At 41.1% G+C, this 20,571-nt stretch overlaps 1 protein-coding gene across 2 annotated transcripts in view; it reads left to right on the top strand.

Annotated features, from left to right (window-relative positions):
• LOC126297776 (sorting nexin lst-4) overlaps positions 1–20,571 on the top strand; it is a 91,579-nt gene that overhangs the window by 58,519 nt on the left and 12,489 nt on the right. For both annotated transcript variants that reach the window (XM_049988954.1, XM_049988955.1), the window contains exon 9: positions 10,785–10,960. In XM_049988954.1, coding sequence (XP_049844911.1) covers positions 10,785–10,960 — 176 coding nt within the window. The remainder of the gene's footprint in view (positions 1–10,784; positions 10,961–20,571) is intronic.

Here is a 20,571-nt window from a genome sequence, read left to right as displayed (position 1 = left end):
CAGCAGGTGACACTGAGGCATAACCTGCCTCCTTACGGACTTCATGCCTTCCCAGCCTCACGATAATGTCATCCTCCAGTGGAATTGCAGCGGTTTTTTCCACTGCCTGGCTGAGCTACGGCAGCACTTAAGCTTTAACATGCTTTCTGCATTGCCCTCAAGGAAACCTGGTTCCTGGGAATGCGGACCCTTGCCCTCTGTGGCTATAAGGGATATTATAGGAACCGTAGCAACTATAATAGTGTGTCAGGTGGAGTGAACGTGTGCCCTTTCAAACCCCGCTGGAAGCTGTGGCTGTCAGGATAAGGATGACTCAGGAAATAACTGTCGGCAATGTATATTTTCCTCCAGAAGGTGCAGTACCCCTGAATGCATTGGCTGCACAGATTGATTAACTCCCTAAACCATTCCAATTTTTGGGAGGTTTTAATGCCCATAATCCCTTGTGGGGTGGCACCATGCTTACTGACAGAGGCCTGTCTCAGTTCAACCTCTGCCTCTTAAATACTGGGCCACCACACATTTCAGTGTGGCTCGTGGTAGTTACTCGGCCATTAATTTATCTATTTGCAGCCCAGAACTTCTCCCATCTATCCACTAGTGAGGACATAATGACCTGTGTGGTAGTTACCACTTCCCCATCTTCCTGTCACTGCCTGGCATCAGGCCCACGGGCACCTGCCCAGATGGGCTTTAAACAAGGCATACTGGGAAACTTTCACCTCTGCTGTCACCATTGAATCTCCCCCACATTGTAACATAGATGTGGTGGTTGAGCAGGTAACTACAATGATCATTTCTGTGGTGGAAAACACAATCCCTCGTTCTTCAGGGTGCACCCCCGCCCCCCCTTCTCCAGTCCATTGGCGGTCGCCGGTAGTTGCTGAGGCAATTAAGGAGCATTTGGCGAGCTCTACAGTGGCGTAAGTGGCACCCTTCCCTGGAGCACCTCATAGCCTTTAAATGGCTCTGTGCCCTCATTAGCCAGATGTTAACATAAATGGCTTGTTATCTACTGACACAAACGTGATTGCCGAGCACTTTGCTTGGGCCTCTGTGTTGGAGAATTACCACCAAGTCTTTCGCACTCTCAAACAGCTGATGGAAGAGAAAGTCCTCTTGTTAACTGAACGCCACACTGAACCCTATAAGGCTCCATTTACTGAGTGAGACCTCCTCAGTGCCCTTGCACACTGCCCCAACACAGCTCCCGGGCCCAATCAGATACTCTGTCAGATGATTAAACATATCTCGTTTGACTAAAAGTGTCCTCTCCTCATGATCTTCATCTGGATCTGGTGCAATGGTGTCTTTCCATTGCACTGGCGGAAAGAATCATCATACCAGTGCTGAAACCCGGCCAAATCCCACTTCATGTGGATAGCTATTGGCCCATGAGCCTCACCAACATTCTTTGTAAGCTGCTGGAACATATGGTGTGGAGACGGTTGGGTTGGGTCGGGTCCTGAAGTCGCGTGGCCTACTGGCTCTGTGCCAGGGCGGCTTCTGCCTTGGTCGCTCTAACACTAGTAATCTTGTGTCCCTTTGAGCCTGCCATCAGAACAGCCTTTTCCAGAGGCCAACACCTTGTTGCCATCTTTTTTGATTTACGAAAAGCATATGATACCATCTGCAACATCATATCCTTGGAACATTATACGAGTGGGGTATCTGAGGCCCACTCCCTATTTTTATCCAGAATTTCCCGTCACTTCATACTTTCCATGTCCAAGTTGGTGCCTCCCATAATTCCCCCCATACCCAGAAGAATGGAGTCCCACAGGGCTCTGTATTTAGTCTCTCTCTCTCTCTCTCTCTCTCTCTCTCTCTCTCTCTCTCTCTCTCTCTCTCTCTTTCTCTTTCTCTTTCTCTTTGTAGTGGCCACGGTCTAGCAGCAGTTGTAGGGCCGTCTGTCTCACCCTCTCTGTATGCAGACAACTTCTGCATTTCGTAGTGTTCCACCAGTAGGTTTTACTGAGCGGTGCTTACAGGGAGCTATCCACAAGGCGCAGTCATGGCCTCTAGCCCATGGCTTTCAGTTTTCGGCTGCAAAATCGTGTGTTACACACTTCTGTCTGTGTCGTACCGTTCATCTGGAACCAGAACTTTATCTTACTGATGATCCCCTCACTGTAGTGGAGACGTATAGATTTTTAGGACTGGTTTTTGATGCCCTATTGTCTTGGCTTCCTCACCTTCATCAGCTTAAGCGGAAATGCTGGCAGCATCTCAATGCCCTCCGCTGCCTGAGCAACACCAGCTGGGATGCAGATATCTCTATGATGTTGCAGTTATACAGAGCCCTTGTTCAATCCCGCCTTGACTTTGGGAGTCTGGTTTATGGTGTTAATCTGCCTTCAGCATTGCATTTGTTTGACCCAGTGCACCCCTGTGACAGTCAACTAGCGATGGGAGCTTTTAGGATGAGTCCGGTGATCAGTGTCTTTGTGGAGGTTGGAGTTTCTCCATTGCAGGTCAGGCGTGCACAACTGCTCGCCAGTTACGTTGCACACATTCGTAGTTCTCCTGCGCATCCGAATTACCATCTCCTTTTCCCACCCATGGTGGTTAATCTCCTGCGTTGGTGGCCCAGGTCAGGGCTTACAATTGCAGTTAGTCAGATCCCTTCTATCTGAACTGGAGTCCGTGCCTTTACCACCTATACTCGAGGTCCAATCACGTTTACCTTCATGGTGTACACCTAGGCCGCATCTTCGCCTGGAACTTTCGCGTGGACCAAAGGACTCAGTTCACCCCGCAGCTCTCTGCTCACACTTCATCTTGATTCTTGATATGTACTGAGGCCATGGAGTGATTTACACTGACGGCTTGATGGCTGATGGTCACGTCGTCTTCACATATGTCTGTGGAAGACATATTGAACAGCATTCTTTGCCCGATAGCTGCAGTGTTTCCACTGCAGAATTGGTGGCTAAATCTCGTGCTCTTGAGCACATCCTTTCATGACCTGCGGAATCGTTTCTTCTGTGCACGGACTCCTTGATCAGCCTAAAAGTTATCTACCACTGATATGCTCGTCATCCCCTGGTAGCGACCATCCAGGAGTCCATCTATGCCCTGGAACAGTCCGCCCCTTGAGTGGTGTTTGTTTGGACCCCAGGATGCGTCAGAATCCCAGGCAACGAACTTGCTGACAGGCTGGCCAAACAGACTACATGGAAACTCCTTATGGAGATAGCAAATAATTCAGTAATCAAGGTTCTATTCTAACATCTGTAATTGATGTAGATGACAGAATTATGTTGAATAATGTGTATTCGAGAAAGGATATCTCAAACAGAAAGTGGTCCTACAATATTCAATTACAGCCAGGAAAACTCTTATATATGCAGTGAAGTTGATGGCATTAAGAGAATGGTAGAAAAATCTCCAAACTAGTCATTCATCAAGCATATGCAAAAAATAAGTGTATTTCATGACAAAATACATGAAATATTCACCAGCTCAAAACAGTTCAGAGTTAAACATAATGATTTAAAAATTAACACACGTGATACAAAGTGTAGTAACTCGTACTCTTCCTAGTGTGTTCTCTAAAACAAGCAAAACAAGTTGGTCCTACTCTGGAACACACAGACTTCTCGAAATATAAAGTATGGTAGTGGCCATTCACCACTTAGAATTAATCGCTCACTCCGTCAAAAACCACATGATACCACAGGTAGGTATGCCTTCTTCCAGAACTTGACATAAAGTGTCCAGAATTGCTCCCTTGAGCTCTTCACCCAAAGAGTCTCCACATGACTCTGTGTTCTGCTACTGTCCGCTTCTCTATTTGCTGAAGGCCATCCCCATCAAAAATACATTCTTCTTACATGCTGCAGACATGATTTGATTCTCTTGACCATTTCCTGGACTAAACTATTATATTAAAAGGGTATTTAAATAAAGAAATATAATATATTCAGTCACACTCAGATTGTTCAGAATAATTACCAGTAAAGGATTCTTCATAAATGAATAAGCTAGTTTTATTGGCACTGTGTGCTCATGTTAAATGACTACAAATTTTCATTAGATATTATTTAAACATTTACTTATGCCTTCTTGACAGAAGCATCTTTTGGCTCTCTTTTAAATTGTAGCATCCGCTAACACTTGAAACTGACTCCTTTTAAATTAGCACAATTTTTTAATAGCAATCAACATTAATTAAAGTTACTGGCAAAATAGTAAACTGATCACTAAATAACTACACAAGTATGACAAAATATGAAGTATTCTTGCTGTAATCATTTGCTGTATTGTTGAGAATATAATGTCCTGACAAACATTTGCGTCGTGAAAAAGATATTAGATAGGTTGCGAATCAATAAATAAAATAGATATGTATCTTTCAGGGATGTTAGCTATAGTGCAATACTATTATTGAGATATCGTATGTTTAAATTGCATGTGGCATTTAAAACTTGTTAATTCAGAGGTTCGTTGTGAAAATGTATATTCGCTGTGAAATATTGAGTTTTGCTTTCTAAAAAATTTGAAATTATGGTTGTTGCATTGAGTGCGCCTCATTTTTGTGAGATCGTAAGTGTATTCTGATTTGTGTTAATATTTGATTGTAAATTATTATAGACACTCAGTCATAAGACACCATATTTCAGCTTGTCTCAAAGTCTGTCATTGCTGGTCATTCCACATTGTGCTGAGCAAGTGATAACTGTTGAGCTACCCTCTTTTGGGATTTTCCCCTATTCGGGTGGGGTAGCAGTTTGGGGTGGCTGAGAAGCGTACAGAAATGAGTATAAAACAAAGATTCTATAACTTACCAAACGAAAGCGTTGATACATCGATAGAAACACACACACACACACACACACACACACACACACACACACACTCTTCAAGCTTTCGCAACCCACAGTTGCTTCATCAGGAAAGAGGGAAGGAGAGGGAAAGATGAAAGGATGTGGGTTTTAAGGGAGAGGGTAACGAGTCATTCCAATCCCGTAAGCGGAAGACATACCTAGGGGGGAAAAAGGGACAGGTATACACTCGCGCGCACACGCACCCACATCCATCCGCACATAACAGACACAAGGAGACCACTTGTGTCTGTCATGTGCTGATGGATGTGCGTGCGCGTGCATACCTGTCCCTTTTCGCCCCCAAGGTAAGTCTTTCTGCTCCCGGGATTGGAATGACTACTTACCGTCTCCCTTCTCCCTTAAAACCCACATCCTTTCGTCTTTCCCTCTCCTTCCCTCTTTCCTCTTTCCTGATGAAGCAACCATGGGTTGCGAAAGCTTAAAGAGTGTGTGTGTGTGTGTGTGTGTGTGTGTGTGTGTGTGTGTGTGTGTGTGTGTGTGTGTTTAGTGTTTCTATCGACGTACCAACGCGTTCGTTTGATAAGTTAAAGAATCTTTGTTTTTAGATATATTTTTCCCACGTGGAATGTTTCCCTCTATTACATTCATATAATTGAAATGAGTATAATGTTACACATAAAAGGATTCACTTGGGTTGAAGGTTGTTGTAAGGCCTATGTTAGATTGTATGCTGTCTCAAATAAAGTGGTACAACATTTAAACAAACTTTCAGAGTAATAAGTCACTTTTTGACGTTAGAGGAAAGGATTTAAATTATGGAAATACTCTTCAGTGACCATAGCTAAAATTAACGAACATATCTCCTCATTTATCAGATATGAGTTGTACTACACTTCCAGTCCTGTAACATGTTTGGAGTCCGGTTTAACAGTCTGAAAAATATGCAAACTTTTCATTGAAAATCATCCTGAGTTCAAAAGAGTAGTTAAATATGAGTTTTAAATAAAACGTTTAAAGAGAACTAAGACCACAAGTTGATGTTTGCTTGACCTGCAAAGATTTTAGTGACAAAATAAAATCTTCATGCATTAATGAGATGACAAAGAGAGTGGCTGTTGCTGTGATGATTGTCCACAAAAGAAGCACCAAGAAGCTTTACCAGAAGATGCAAAAAAAAAGAAAAAAAAAGAAAAAATCACTGAAATCTGCCTTGCTGGAACTGACGTCATGGCCATTGCTTTTGATTTTGTGCGGAATCTACTTCTGCCATTCGTGCCAGTTCAGGAAATATTCTAATTTGTATATTGTAATTTCTGTCAAAAGAGTAGTGTTTTCTGTAACTTATTTAAATTAAATGAATAAATACGTATACGGATTCTGATAAAATATGTATCCAGAGTCTTGCAAACCAAACAGTGTACAATGGTTTGGCAAGTACTGATACTCAGTTTTCTGCATTTGAAGTTCCTCCTTAGATAGACTAGTGTGCTGCAGAACACGTTGACTGGAAACTTCAGATACTAAAATAAACATTTCTTTTGTGAGAGAAAATAAGCAGCACTATATATATTATCAACTAAAAGAGTTAATTTTTTCCGGTGCATACTTTTTTTCTCACAAAATATTTGGACATCATTTTAAAAAAAAAAATACAGTTTGCTAATGGACAACTTATTAGGCTTTAGATGCGCAAAAATCTTTATATGCTTCTAAAGATGGTTCTGAGTGACAAATCTCTGCCTTGAAGGTTGTTTGTGGACATATTATTTACATAGACAAGCGGGCAAATTTAGATGTTTTGGATTCTGCAGCTAATGTCAATTTTTAAATAAGTTCGAGACTTCTTGAGTTGCTTTAATGAGAAATGTATGTTGAGCATCACATTTTGCAGATGAGTAGCGATAAACAAACACTATAACATAATTTGATAGATAAAAAATGTACTGACCATTTGGTGGCAGAGCACATGCATAAAATAAGATTCTAATTAGGCAAGCTTTTGGAGCCAGTGGTTCCTTGTTGAGGCAAAAGGGTTGAAGGGGAAGCAAGAGGGGTGAAGGAAAAGGAATGGAGAGGTCTAGGAAAAGGGGTAGATTACAGCGAAGTCGCGCAGAACTGTGGGTCGGGGAGGCTTACTTCATGGGATGAAAAGGAAAGACTGTTGTGGACTGCACTGGATGAGATTTGAAAACCAAATAGCTTGCCTAATTATAACCTTATTTTATATGTGTGTTCTGCCACTGCTTGGTGAGTAGGTTTTTTATCCATCCAATTATGTTATGTGCGCGTTCATTGCTTTTGATTTTGTGCAGCATCTACCTCTGCCATTCATGCCAGTTCAGGAAAGATTTGATCATCAGTGGTCTAGAGTTTAGGATCCAAAAAGCCTCTTTGTTGCAGCGACAGTTCAGAGGAAAACATACTGCCTTTGACAAATTGCAAACCGTAACGTACTTGATGTCAAAATTCAGATTTTACTGTGGAGTGGTCAATAACTTTCTTGGACCCACCAGCGGAAGTACTTGGTCCAGAATATATTTATTGACAACATTTGCCCTGGAGAATGCGGAGACAGTTTCCATGAGTATGGTTGTGTTCATTACATTATCCAGTTGACTTCCTGTGCTGGACTAATGCTGCATCTAGACTTTCCCATGCTTCAATTTCTAGCTATACAGACATTTATATTGTCATCTACCCTCCTTCCATTAGGTCATCTAAGTCTTTTTTTTCTCTCAGAATCCACCAGAGAATGTCCTCACTCCATCTACCGTCTGTTAGTCTGGCTACCCATTCTACTTATTACTTTTTAATTTTCATTATTTGTGATTGCACCTTTCACTCAAATTTGTTACCTGATCAATATATTTTCCTATACCCCTAGTAGTTACCAATATGCACCTCTTATTGTTCAATGAGCAACTCTATTTTTGAATGGCTTTGGCATTAGAAAGTACTTTAAGTGATAACTGGTATTACACACAATATGTAAACTTTCCTTTCCAGGCATACCTTAAAATCTGTTCTTAACACCTTATTTATGGTAGCAGAATCACTCGAAGCCATTTTTATCTTTCTGTTTATCTTGTGCACTTCATCCGGTCGTGGTCTTCAGGTGTAAGATAATTTTTAGAGATTGTGTTAAAACTGTCCCAGAAGCTTTCTCAGCCTCTGTGAATGCCAGACAATGCTCTCTTCTCAAATTTCATTCATGACTTGCAAATAGTTGAATAAGTTGTACCCACTTCTGAAGCCAGCTTGTTCCTTTGCCGTATTAAAACCCAGCTGGTAATCATTTTAGTGAATGTCTTGTACATTACGAAACAGGTTTACTGACAACTGTTTTTCCTGTGTGCAACTTTTGTAACGTACAGAGCTGTAAAATATCTAGGATAATTTGTTCATACGGATTTAAGATAGATCAACAACATAAATTAGTTCAAGGAGAAGTAGGTGCGAGACTAGTATTATTAAGTAGAAAGAAAAGGAAACTTACAAAAAAGTTGTTCAACTGTGTGTGTTGCTTGTCAGTTTTGAATGTTTACCATATAGGATTAGTTGAGGCAACAGAGAAGATTTGACGAAGAACACCATGACGAAGTTTACTATTGAATTGCATGTGTGCACTCCAAGAAGTCGAGCAATATATTGCTTCCTCCCACGTACAGTATATGTTGTCAAATGACCACGGTGATGAAATCGCAGAAATTAGTGGTCATGTGGAGACTTGCTGACAGCTATTGCCCTCATGCACCATTTTTTTTAACAAATGGGAAAAAAAATGATTACGGTATGTGAAGTACCGCTCACTGCTTCTGGAGTTTAGGTTAGATGTTGACATCAGTTTTCGTGGATAAGTGAACTTTAATGTGTGTGTTTTCAGCATCCTCAGACACTTCATTTTCCATAGGTATATCACCAGTGTGTAAAAATGACTGTGGAAATTGCTTCCTAACTGTCACACAGGATATATTAGAGGGCTGCCACTTCTCTTCTGTATGTAGCATTTGCTGCCATTCTTGACTTGGCCTTTCAAAATGAAAACATTATCTAAGCACTCACATTTATTCAGTTCATCTGTACCTTTATTATGTGACCGAGCGAGGTGGCGCAGTGGTTAGCACACTGAACTTGCATTCGGGAGGACGACGGTTCAATCCCGGCTCCAGCCATCCTGACTTAGGTTTTCCGTGATTTCCCTAAATCGTTTCAGGCAAATGCTGGGATGGTTCCTCTGAAAGGGCACGGCCGATTTCCTTCCCAATCCTTCCCTAACCCAAGCTTGTGCTCCGTCTCTAATGACCTCGTTGTCGCCAGGACGTTAAACACTAACCACCACCACCACCACCTTTATTATGTGGAAAGCGTATCCCAGTAGATTGTTATTTCTAGTTTGGAAATTTAGGTTCTAACTTCAGTTTGTGGGAAATAAAACAAATATTTCTGTGCACCATTTATAGGTCCACTATAGGTGAATAGTTGCCTTTCCCTTATTTTATGTATGTGTTTTAGTTGTTATGATCGCAAGAATTTAAAAACAAATACACTATGTCATCAAAAGTATCCAGACACCCCCCAAAACATATGTTTTTCATATTAGGTGTATTGCACTGCCACCTACTGCAGTGAATTCCATATCAGCAACCTCAGTAGTCATTAGACATCGTGAGAGAGCAGAATGGGGTGCTCAGCAGGACTCCCGGACTTCGAACGTGTTCAGGTGTTAGGGTATCTCTTGTTTCATACGTCTGTATGTGAGATTTTTTACATTCCTAAACATCCCTAGGTCCACTGTTTCCAATGAGATAGTGAAGTGGAAATGTGAAGGGACACATGCAGCACAAAAGTGTACAGGCTGACCTCGTCGGTTGACTGACAGATACCGCCAACAGTTGAACAGGGTCGTAATGTGTAATAGGCAGACATCTATCCAGACAATTACACAGGAATTCAAAACTGCATTACGATCCACTGTCAGTACTATGACAGTTAGGCGGGAGGTTAGAACACTTGGATTTCATGGTTGGCTGCTCATTAGCCACACATCATGTCGGTAAATACCAAACGACACCTCACTTGGTGTAAGGAGCATAAACATTGGACGATTGAACAGTGGAAAAATGTTGTGTAGAGTGAAAAATGATGGTACACAATGTGGCAATCCAATGGCAGGGTGCGGGTATGGCGAATGCATGGTGAACGTCATCTGCCAGCGTGTGCAGTGCCATCAGTAAAATTCGGAGGTGGTGGTATTTTGTTGTGGTTGTGTTTTTCATGGAGGGGGCTTGCACCCCTTGTTTTGCATTGCACTATCACAGCACAGGCCTACATTGATGTTTTAAGCACCTTCTTGCTTTCCACTGTTGAAGAGCAATTCGGGGATGGTGATTGCGTTTTTCAACATGATCAAGGACCTGTTCATAATGCAAGGCCTGGGGCATGACAGTAACATGCCTGTAATGGACTGGCCTGCACAGAGTCCTGATCTGAATCCTATAGAACACCTGTGGGGAGTTTTGGAATGCCAACTTTGTGCCAGGCCTCACCAACTGACATCTGTACCTCTCCTTAGTACAGCACTCTGTGAAGAATTGGTTACCATTCCCCAAGAAACCTTCCACCACCTGATTGAACGTGTGCTTGCGAGAGTGGAAGCTGTCATCAAGGCTAAGGGTGGGCTAACACCATATTGAATTCCAGCATTACTGATGGAGGGCGCCATGAGCTTGGAAATTATTTTCAGCCAGGAGTCCGGGTACTTTTGATCACGTTGTGTATATGTGTAGAAGATATGTACACCCGAAAATCTCCGCAGCTGTAAAAAAAAAAAAAAAAATTGTTGTGCATTCATGTAGTTGTTGTTGCAGCTCCAGTGCTTAGCTGTACCTGTACATTTCTCTTGGTTAGTTGTCACGAATGTCTTTTGTAGCTTTCTCCTCATGGTTGACACTGTTCCAGTGTGATAAATTATTGTGTTCAAAATTCAAATTACAGGGAACAAGAAATGGAAAGTTTTGCAAAGTTTATTCATGGCATGGATGTTGCTGTGAAAAACTTAATGAACACTGCAACAGACCAGACAAAGAAGCATCAGGGCCCATACAAACGTGAATATCAGAGAGTTGGGCAGGCATTTCTTATGCTGGCAAATGCTTTTGACATGGATACAGGTAGGTGCGTGCATTTTGTTTTGTAGATTAAAACATTTCTTCTTGTAGTTTTCATCCACTTTTACACAAGTGTAAAACTGCTGTGTGGTTTTGTCAGTTAATTACCCTTTTGGTGTATCTAATACTTTGTCCTAATAGAACAGAGTAAATGCAGCACCAGGATGTTGCCCTTTGATATACATAAGAAAAATTTTACTCCATTTCATCAGAATTAAAAATACTTGAAGGGAGTTTGTGGTGTCCATTTGAAAACGGCTTGCAAGTTCTCATTCAAGAGTGAGTTTGTTTCAAGAGTACAAACAAGCACTCTGAATCACCAATGATCTGATACGCAAGAGGTTTGAAGCTGTTAAAATTAAGATAATTTATCTAGTTAGGTTTAGTATATTGATAATGAAAGATGAGATGATTATGTATGTTGCTCAACCTTGCATTCTGGCAATTCCAGGTGACAGGTGGGTACTTGGTTGTTTCCTAAATATGAAAAATTTTCTAAAGGTTGTCTGTTATGCTAGCACATGGCTCTTTTAGGCTATTGTGCTGTCGGAAAGAAAGCAAACTTCTGATTATAATTCAGGTTTAAAGTGGTGAAGGAGGGGATATAAAAATGTTAGTGGTGGATAGTGGCCCTTTCAGCTTTTTTAAACATAGTAGTATGGATCACACTGGCAGGGCTGAAGCAGAGACATAGGGTTACATGTCATAAAATACTGATCTTAGGTGAGAGGCTGTAAAAGCCCTGAGATTACATCCACCATTAATAAGCTTATGATGTACCTCAAATTACATCAGTTTCTTGTACAGGTTGGTCAAAAAGTCTCTCCACAGTGCCGTATGACTGTTAGCTGCGCATGCTGCATGATTGTTCGCCTGCCTGGGCTACTTCCCTTCAAGTGGACTCTCTCAACATTCCACTGTTTCGTTTATCTCGGCCAGGATCAGTAGTATCATTAGTGTGTGTCGTTGCGTGTGATGTGAATGTTTAAGTGTAGTTCCTTTGTTCGTTTGTTTCGTTTTTGTCACTGTTAAAATGCTAACCATTGAACATGTGTTTGTAATCGAATAAGTGTTCAAAGCTGGCACTAAATAAACAATTTCAGTTTGTCAAACATTTAATTCAGTTTGCCCAGAGACAACACCCCCACATCGTGATACTGTGCAAGATTTGATTAACAAATTTTGAAGTACTGGATCAGTGACAGATGCACCAAGAAGTGGTTGTCCTAGCGTTTTGTTTGAGGATAAACTACTTGATATTTCTGATAAAATGTCCATGAGTCTGAACAAGTCAGTAAGAAAACTCACCTAGGAAATAGAATTTAGTTTCGAAACAGCCCACACAGCTGTAAGGAAAAAATTAGAACTTTTCCCATACAAAGTGACTGTCGTGCAAGAACTGAAAAATACTGATCATGGCAAGATACAGCATTATTGTTAAGGGTTCAGAAAGTTCGTTCAACAGAATGGAAGGGATATTCTTAATGAAAACTTTTACGCTGATAAGGCATAGTTTCATTTCTCTGGGTACACGAACTAGCAAAATTCTCATTTGTGGAGTACTGCAAATCCCTTGTGTATCTATGAGGAACCACTTCATTCTGTAAGATAGGGGTTTGGATTGCAATTTCTAGACGTAGGATTGTGGGTCCCATATTTTTCAATGAAACAATAAACGCACAACGATACTGCAGTGATATTCGGTACCCATTCATAGGAGAACTTGTGTTAAGTGAAATACTGAATGGTTATTTTCAACAAGATGGTGCAACCGCGCATACAACTCGCGTTTCAATGTCACTGCTTGCTGATGTTTTTGGTGATCGCATAATTTCACAGGGACTTTGGCCTCCACAATTGCCTGACCTAACACCTGAATTTTCTTCTGGGGTGCAGCGAAAGCAACGGTCTATAAAAACTGACCAAAGTCCATCAATGAATTGAAAAATACCATATCCACTTTCACTGCTTCCGTTACAGAAGAAATGTTACAGCTTGTGTTTAGAAACATGATTAGACGAATTGAATTGTGTATTCAACAACAGGGGGGACAATTTCAACAATTAATGTGGAAATTTGTAAGTAAAAATGAGTATTCAATAAATTAATAACTTGTATTTCACTGAGTTTCATTTCGATATATTCACTGTGGCATATGGCACACACAGATAACAATCATGTGGCACTGCAGAGAGACTTTTCGAACACCCCTTATATATAGAGAATAAATAACCATGAAGAAATTATATGATAGTGAACTAAGCTCAGTTGGTAAAATAAGTTTTTTTGGATAGGGGAGGTATAAGTTTATCTGTTGATAGTTTGAGGGATTTGCCTTACATGAGAGTTTGGCAAGGGACTCTTGAGTTGCTGCAATTTGTTAATTCTTTAACACCAAAGAGTTCTGTCACTTGGATTCAGAAACCATCCCAGCTTTTTTTGTTTGTGGTTTGAAGTGCTTAAGGTGCTACCCCTGATTGTAGGGTAAAAGTACATTTTGCTCTCTTAATTGGTTCAGAATGCTTAAACCAGAGGCTCCATCAAAGAACCACCAGGATGCTCACATCTCTTCTGTGAGTACTTGTTTGGCACAATGGGACAAGTACTTGCATGGTGGTAGCCCCCTGATCATGCAGGGATCACACGGTGGATGCCTGACCTGGAAACTTCTCATAAAAGCCAAGGAGTATGTGCCTGTCATAGCTGGGGTGTCGGGTCTGTGGACAACAGTTAACTGGCTGTGGCTGTGATGGGACTGGAATATGAGGTGACACGGTGTGTGGATTGGGCAGGTCTTGCAGCTGTGTCTTTCACAGGGGTATGATCCGTGTGGCAGGGGATTGGGGTGGAAGTGGCATAGGGATGGACTGGGATGTTGTGGAGGTTGGGAGGCCACAGAACACCATTCTGGGAGGGATTGGAAGTATTTTGGGCAGGATGCCCCACTTTTCAGGACATGATGGTAGGCAATCAAAGCCCCTACAAAGGACATAGGTCAGTCGTTGCTGTCTGGGGTGATACTGGGTGACAAGTGAGTCTCTTCTTTATGGTTGGTTCTCGGAAAGGATGTGAGGATTAGGTGTGTGTGAGGATATGGCATGGGAAATCTGTTTGTGAATTAGGTCTGGAGGGTATTGCCTATCTGCAAAGGCCTCTGTGAGGCCTTCAGCATACTGGGCAAGGGAGTTGTCACCATTGCAAATGTGTCCACCACAGGTGGCCAGGCAGTATGAGAGGGATTTTTTGGTATGGAAGGAGTGGCAGTTGTCAAAGTGCAGGTATTGTTGGTGATCGGTGGTTTGTTTGATGTGGACAGAGGTGTGGATAGAGCAATCTGAGAAGAGAAGATAGGGAGGTGGCATGATGGATGGACAAGGGCAGGGTGAAATGGGTGGGAGAGAAGGTATTGAAGTTGTGGAGGAATGAGGATAAGGTGTCCTGGCCTTGAATCCAGCTTATAAAGATGTCATCAATAAACCTGAAGCAGACCAAAGGTTTGGGGTTTTGGGAAGCTAGGATTGTTTCCTGTTGTTGGCCCATGAAGCGGTTGGCATAGTAGGGTGCCATGTGTGTGCGCCCATAACTGTGCCATGAATTTGTTTGTATACCTTCCTGTCAAAGGTGAAGTAGTTATAGGTTAGGATGTAGTGGGTTAGGTGTAAAAGGAATTAAGTGGTGGGTCTGGAATCTGTAAGGCATTGGTAGAGGTAGTGTTCAGTCACACCAAGGCCATGGGCATGAAGGATGTTGGTGTATAGGGAAGCTGCATCAACAGTGATCAGTAGGGATCTGGGAAGTAAGGGTGTGGGGGTGGCGGAGAGCCGGTGCAGGAATTGGTTAGTATCTTTAATGTGGGAGGCTATGCTTTGGACAATTGGGTGGAGATGTTGATCAAAAAGGGTCAAGATTCTTTTGATGGGTGCACTGCAACTAGCCACAATGGGACACCCAGGATAGTTAGGTTTGTGGATTTTGTTATGAATGTAGAAGGTGGGTGTGTGGGCTGTCGTTTGGGTGAGTGGGGAGATCTCGCATGCAATCAGTTACAACCACCTGACATCTTTACTCGCCACTTCCAGTGCCAGCTTCTTTTCCCAGTGCTATCCCTTCCCCCACTGTCCTCCACAATGGACTCCAGCTCTGTTTATTTGCACTAGTTCAGAAAAGTTTCCCTATCCCTAACCAAAAGCCTGTCCTATATCCTGCACACATGTGCAGGTTTCTCCTACAGCTAGGGGAAGGAAGTGCATTCCGAAAGCTAGCCAAGCTCCGCACCTCTTGTTAGTGTGCCTATTGACGATGCAGTACTTCTGCCTATTGGTGCATCATCACTTTTATTCCTAAATAATTCATAAACATCTTGTTCAAAATACATAAGTTAATAATTCTTTTTATTAAAACCATGTTGCATATTAAGCACAGTTGAAGGAATTCAAACAGATGAAAGGGGTGTTATACGACACTGAACCAACAGTGGTATGTGAAAGGACCAGAAATCTTTCTGCTTTAAAATGTGCACAACTCAACATCTCTGCTATATGGTGAACAGCAACTTTCCTTTTCATAATATTGTAAAAGTTAAAAAAAATTTACTCACCAAAATCAATTTTGAGCTCACAAAAAAGTTTAGTCAGTATTAATACCTGTGCCAAGCTGGAGCATCAACTAACAATTGGTTCAGAAATAATACAGAGCTGTAAGTTCTAGCTGAAAGGTGACTCCACTGTGTGGGCAAGTTAGCTTCAAATTTTACTTTGATCTTATTTTTTTCCCATCCATTTAATACTTATAGAGAGATTTTTTAGATTACAAACATGCAAATCCTAATTATAAAACATGATTTAAATGAGCATAGTTGCATTCCCACAACATTAGCTTTTTGGACAGTGGCAATTGTCCATACCTAAACTTCATGAGTATTCATTGAATCTATGCAACAGCCACATGAACTTCAGTATGAAATACATTTTGCATTAACAGAAAGTTGTGATTATGACAGTACTACTTGCTGTTATAGTTGTGTATGTCCAATAAATAATAAGCTGAGCCCTACAAATAAAACTTAGCCACACAATGCACAAAAATATGTAGACTGTAGAACACATGGTTAAATAGATAGATAGAGATAGATAGGGATGGATGGATGGATGGATTCAATTCTTAAATTCAAATATTCTCCCAGATGTGCCAAATTTGCGTATTGACGAACCCATCCAACTAAAAGTTCGTTTTGTTACTAAATCAAATCATATTCACATTGTTCGTGAGTTCTGTGAACTGTGTTGGTGAAATGTAACTTCTGTTCCATGGCCCTGGGGCTTAATGTCTGGTGGGTTTGAATTTTGAATGGAAAGAGATGCAGGTCTTAAACAGCAATTTGTTGCAGTGTCTCCCAGTTGATTCCCACCTGTAGTGCAGCTTGTTTGATTGATTTCCTGGGCCTGGTTTGAAACGCAGTGTGTCTTCTTCATGTTTTCGTGAGGTTCACCCTTTTTGGACAACAGATATTGCTAACACTGTCATCATGAACACTACCTGTTCTATCAAACTTGTGAATCAAATTCTTGATTTTTAGAACACTTGGAATAGTAGTCTTCAGCTTGAACTTGGTCGCAGACTTCCTTTGAGCCACAGTTGGGCTGTTATTGCTCGCATAGTAGGCCTTCACAGGTGCTATACACTCAGGCACGCTGTACCATGACATTTTCACATGCAGATGACCAATGACAAGAAGCTGTGTATGCATGCGCATACTAATTCCCATAATGCCCTGCGGCCAACTGTGCAGTTTGAACACCTTAACGCAAACTGTTCAGAAGTTATGACAATTTTATTTCATGCCGTTCAATAATTGTCACCTTATACTTGGATAATTATCTGAAGCTCTTTCTCAGTCTTGTCCACATCCAGAGATAACTTCTAGATTCTGTGAATCATAGATCTGAAGAAGGCATACTTACACCTTTGAAGATTATTCAATTTTGAATTGGGACAGTAGTGCATTGATGAGACACTTAAAAATTGAGAAGTTAAATTGTATAAGTGAAAGCATGTAAGGATTGCATATTGCCTGAAAGGGACATACTTTAAACATACTGCATACCTTGAAATTTTTTCACACATCAGTCCACAAACAGTTTGAAACAGTGAATTTCACCGTAACTGTTTTCTTAAATTTTTTGAGAATTACTGGTATAGTATGTGCTGACCATGATGTGCCCTTCTGCCATTGACTGGGCCATACTTTGCCTTGCATCTGCCTGACCAGCAGAGCTCCTGCTGGTTGCACGGCAGACAACTTGCCTCGGGAAGCATGATGCTGTTTCTTCTAAAAGATGCAGCTGCGTTCTAAAATATTTGAATTTAAAAGATGAATTATTTCCTCCTCCCCCCCCCCCCCTCCCCAGTTATCTTTTTAACCATGTGTTCTACAAGTCTACATATTTTTGTGCATTGTGTGGCTAAGTTTTAGTTGTAGGGCCCAGCTTATTATTTATTGGACATGCACAATTCTAACAGAAAGTAGTACTGTCATCACAACTTCCCGTTAATGCAAAATGTATTTCATTCTGAAGTTCATGTGGCTGTTGCATAGATATTAACATATTCAATGAATACTCGTGAAGTTTAGGTATGGACAATTGCCACTGTCCGAAAAGCTAATGTCGTGGGTATGCAACTATGCTCATTTAAATCATGTTTTATAATTAGGATTTGCATGTTTGTAATCTAAAAAATCTCTCTATAAGTATGAAATGGAGGAAAAAAAAGATCAAAGTAAAATTTGAAGCTAACTTGCCCCGGCAGTGGAGTCACTTGTCAGCTAGAATTACAGCTTTGTATCATTTTTGAACCAGTTGTTGGTTGATGCTCTAGCTTGGCGCAGGTTTTAATGCTGACTCTGAACTTCCTTTTACGAGCTCAAAATATATTTTGGTGAGTAAATTTTTTTTTAACTCTTACAATATTACGAAAAGGAAAGCTGCTGTTCACCATATAGCGAAGATGTTGGATTGTGCACATGCACACGCAAATGCAAACGCAACTCTCGCACACAACTGCAGCCTCTGACAGCTGAAGCCACACTTTCAACTTCTAATATTTTATAACTTGATGTTTAACAAATGCCTGTTGCTCTTCATGTTCGTATAATCTTAATTGCAGATACCTGATGATGGCAGTAGCCAAAGCAGTATCATAGTTGCCACAAATTCTGAAAATCGGCAAATTTCAAATGTGTCACAAATATCGGGGAAATATGAAAAATCCCTGAAGAAAAACCTCGTTTTTGTCTCAGTAGATGAAATGGTTTGTTTACTGAGATGTCATGCATCTTTGCTGACTGGGCACAGCTGAATAGGTGCTTTCCTTCCATACTCCCTCATTCTTACTGCTTCTCCCCTTCCCACCATTCGCCTCAGATTGAAATCAGTGGTGCCAACACCTCGTCCCACTGGCCTAGCAGCTGCCAACGAGAGACGGGGAGGTGTGAGGAGGGGTTTGTTTGGATCTGATTCTCAGTGACTATTGATGCAGTGGCCAGATACAGTGGTCATGTGTGCATGAGTTGTGCCTGGCTGATTATGTGAAAGTGTCTGTACTCTAATTTTCTGACAAGGGCTATGGTGAAAAATTTAGTTGTGAAAGTGTGATTGTCTTTTCAATGTCCCTGTCTGCAGCTGAGCCATCATCTTCACGGTGAGTTGCTACCTACTACCTATTCTCATTAGTATTGATTCTGATTATTTGCACAAATTATCTGTTGCTTGGATTTATCGCTGCTGTCTCATTTCATCAATTTGGTGCCTGACACATGGATATCTGGTCCCTTGAGTGGACTTCCAGGACGGGCCAAACCACAGGCCATTTCTGCGAGTATATCTGATGGATCGAGCTTGCCGATCTGAAGCTTAATGCGCAGGCCCTGACTGTTGGATCTAGTGTAACTGATCTGCTCGTGACTGAGTCTGTTGGAGTACGATGCAATGCAGCAGATTTTTGTCATGGACCCAGGAGTGCAGTGCTCTGTTGCAGGCCAGAGGCTATGGGGGATGGATTTCAGGAATTGCGACTGGCTCCCAACAAGTACATTGTATAGCACCGTGATTTGAAGACTTTTATTTATTCTAGTACATTTTGACACTTTAGAAGTCATCCATATATCAGAAAGTATGGACCATACGAAGAAGAAAATTGTGGCAGTTTATACGCCGTGAACTCGTACATTTCTCAAAAGAAAACCACACAATACCTGTAAAATTAAATGACCATGTTGCAATGATTGCCGGGAGGCCCCAACTACCCAAGTTTGGCGACGAGGTTGATTCAGGTAATACCACATTGGCCAACTTGCGTGTCTGTTATCGTGAAATGGTGATGAGGACAACGCAATGCCCAGTCCACGAGAGGAGAAAACTCCAACCCAGCTGGAAATGAAACCCGAATCTACTGCATGGTAGGCAAATACGTTACCACTCAACTAAGCAGTTGGTTGCACAATATCACTCAAATAAGACATAACACAGCGGGTAATAATTGACAGTAATGAACATAGTAGAACCAACCTTTTGTTGGCGGTCTCCTATAGTGTTGGTTTACACAACTCTTCCGTTCATTTCTCTGAGGTTATTTCTGAAATCGATGAAGGTGTATTAAATCTGTCTTGAGACTCCAAGGAAATGTGTGTTTTTGTCACCAAATGTTTCGTTTTGTTGCGATAAAACATGATCAGTGGTCTTAATGAAACACACATACTTTGCTTTCTCCATCTAAATACGGTTCATTGCAAAAGATGTTGATGTTAGTACTTAAGATTTGTGCTCACAGATTTAGAAATACTGAAGTGCCTACATTTTTTGTCAACTTACGTATTTACTCACCCCTGAGAAAACAAAATTTGTCAGGGAAAAAGGCTAAAATTTGTCTGGAAATCAGTGAAATATCAGGAATTTTGCTTGGGAAAACTTGGGGAAACCCTGAAGATAATAAATAAAGAAATTTATTTAGCGATCATGGTGGTTTTATTCACATAATTTTAGATCGCTGATGAAGAGGAACATTTAACTAATGTGACATTATGAGCAAGTTCGAAAGTTGCACACAACATTGAAATAAGTGGCATGTCATTTTCAATTAGGGCACTGTGCAGATCATCTTTGCTGGCCATTGTAAAGTGCTTATTGCGAGGAGAGGAAAAGAAATTTGAAGGAGTTTGCCTCTCCATGCAGTTTCTTGTAGAATCAGAGATGTGGGTACAGATCTGGAAAACTTACTGAAGGAGGAAGCTGCAATATTTTTACAGCTTGGCACTACAGGTTTCCAAGACATTATTAGATGTTATGCCTTTGGATTACACAACCACAGGTTGCAGTATATTTGACATTATGTGTAACTGCATTGAAAGCGTGGTTACATGATGGAGCACCATACATGATTGTGTGTCAGTAAGGTTTTATATCTTATATGAAAGAAAAAGTAGACTGAATTTGGGAAATACATGTCAAGTATACAAAAGTCACATACCCATGACCCAACACTGGATTTCGTTCTGTCTTGTGGCAGTAAGGGGTCTCACTCCAAATGTTTCAACATTTGTAATTAAAAAGAAATGTCTT

The sequence above is a fragment of the Schistocerca gregaria genome, chromosome X (genome assembly GCF_023897955.1).
Source record: "Schistocerca gregaria isolate iqSchGreg1 chromosome X, iqSchGreg1.2, whole genome shotgun sequence".
NCBI lineage: Eukaryota > Metazoa > Arthropoda > Insecta > Orthoptera > Acrididae > Schistocerca > Schistocerca gregaria.
The sequence above is the reverse complement of the archived record's forward strand: the minus strand, read 5'-3'. Positions and strand labels throughout refer to the sequence as shown.